General features: G+C 33.9%; 1 protein-coding gene across 1 annotated transcript in view; it reads left to right on the top strand.

Moving 5' to 3' along the window:
• The window catches only part of LOC119589256 (Fanconi anemia group D2 protein-like), a 52,010-nt gene that overhangs the window by 45,454 nt on the left and 5,782 nt on the right, over positions 1-774 (top strand). Inside the window, 1 exon segment of the mRNA XM_037937872.1 lies at positions 236-435. Within this exon segment, the coding sequence (XP_037793800.1) occupies positions 236-435 (200 nt within the window).

Below are 774 nucleotides of genomic sequence, written 5' to 3'. Positions count from 1 at the left end.
CCCCCAAAAAAGTAGATATTCTTCTAAATTTTCTAGTTTTCAAGTTGCTGGAACTAAGTGTTTTCTGTTTTTGAGGATATTGACATTGCCAAGATTATTATTTCTTAAGTTGCAGTGAAGAAAGAAGATATGAGTAAGTGAATTGAATAATTATTGTGCAGTTTCTGTACATGTGAAATGTCAGAATGATATCCCTTGCTTTATATCTTACACTATTTTGATTACTTTTATTCAGGAATGGGTCTGTGAGAAGATGACAGACGACTTTCAGGAGACCTTCGTGCTTGATGCAACAGATTCTCAACCTCCATGTGATTTGCTCCCCATAGAAGGTTTCTGGAATTTAGATGATGTAGGTGAAGGAGGCATCATCATGAATTTGGCTCCTATGATCATCAAGGCTGAACCTACTAGGCATGATGCGGGAGGCAATGAGTAAGCAGCAGTATATGAATGTCATTTTTTTTCCATTGTTTATCATTTTGGAGGACAGCTCATGCCATGAAAGTTGGATGGTTAAAGAGGCACTGACTGAATGTCTTTACTTTGCTATTTCTTTTATCTAGAGTCTGTTAAAATTGTATGTTTATACTACAAATTGATGCAATTTAAAAGTATATCATTGGTAAATACAGTCTGTTCAAGGATGTTATGCTTCACATCATATGTCACATCATATCCGTTAAAGATATTAGATGCTTTCATGATATAGTGAATAGAACTTCTTAGTTTTTTTTACTTGCATATGGTTTTTTTTTTTTTTTACATAAGGAA

The sequence above is a fragment of the Penaeus monodon genome, chromosome 25 (assembly GCF_015228065.2).
Source record: "Penaeus monodon isolate SGIC_2016 chromosome 25, NSTDA_Pmon_1, whole genome shotgun sequence".
In the NCBI taxonomy this organism is placed as follows: Eukaryota; Metazoa; Arthropoda; class Malacostraca; order Decapoda; family Penaeidae; genus Penaeus; species Penaeus monodon.
This window is presented reverse-complemented; position numbering and strand designations above follow the sequence as displayed.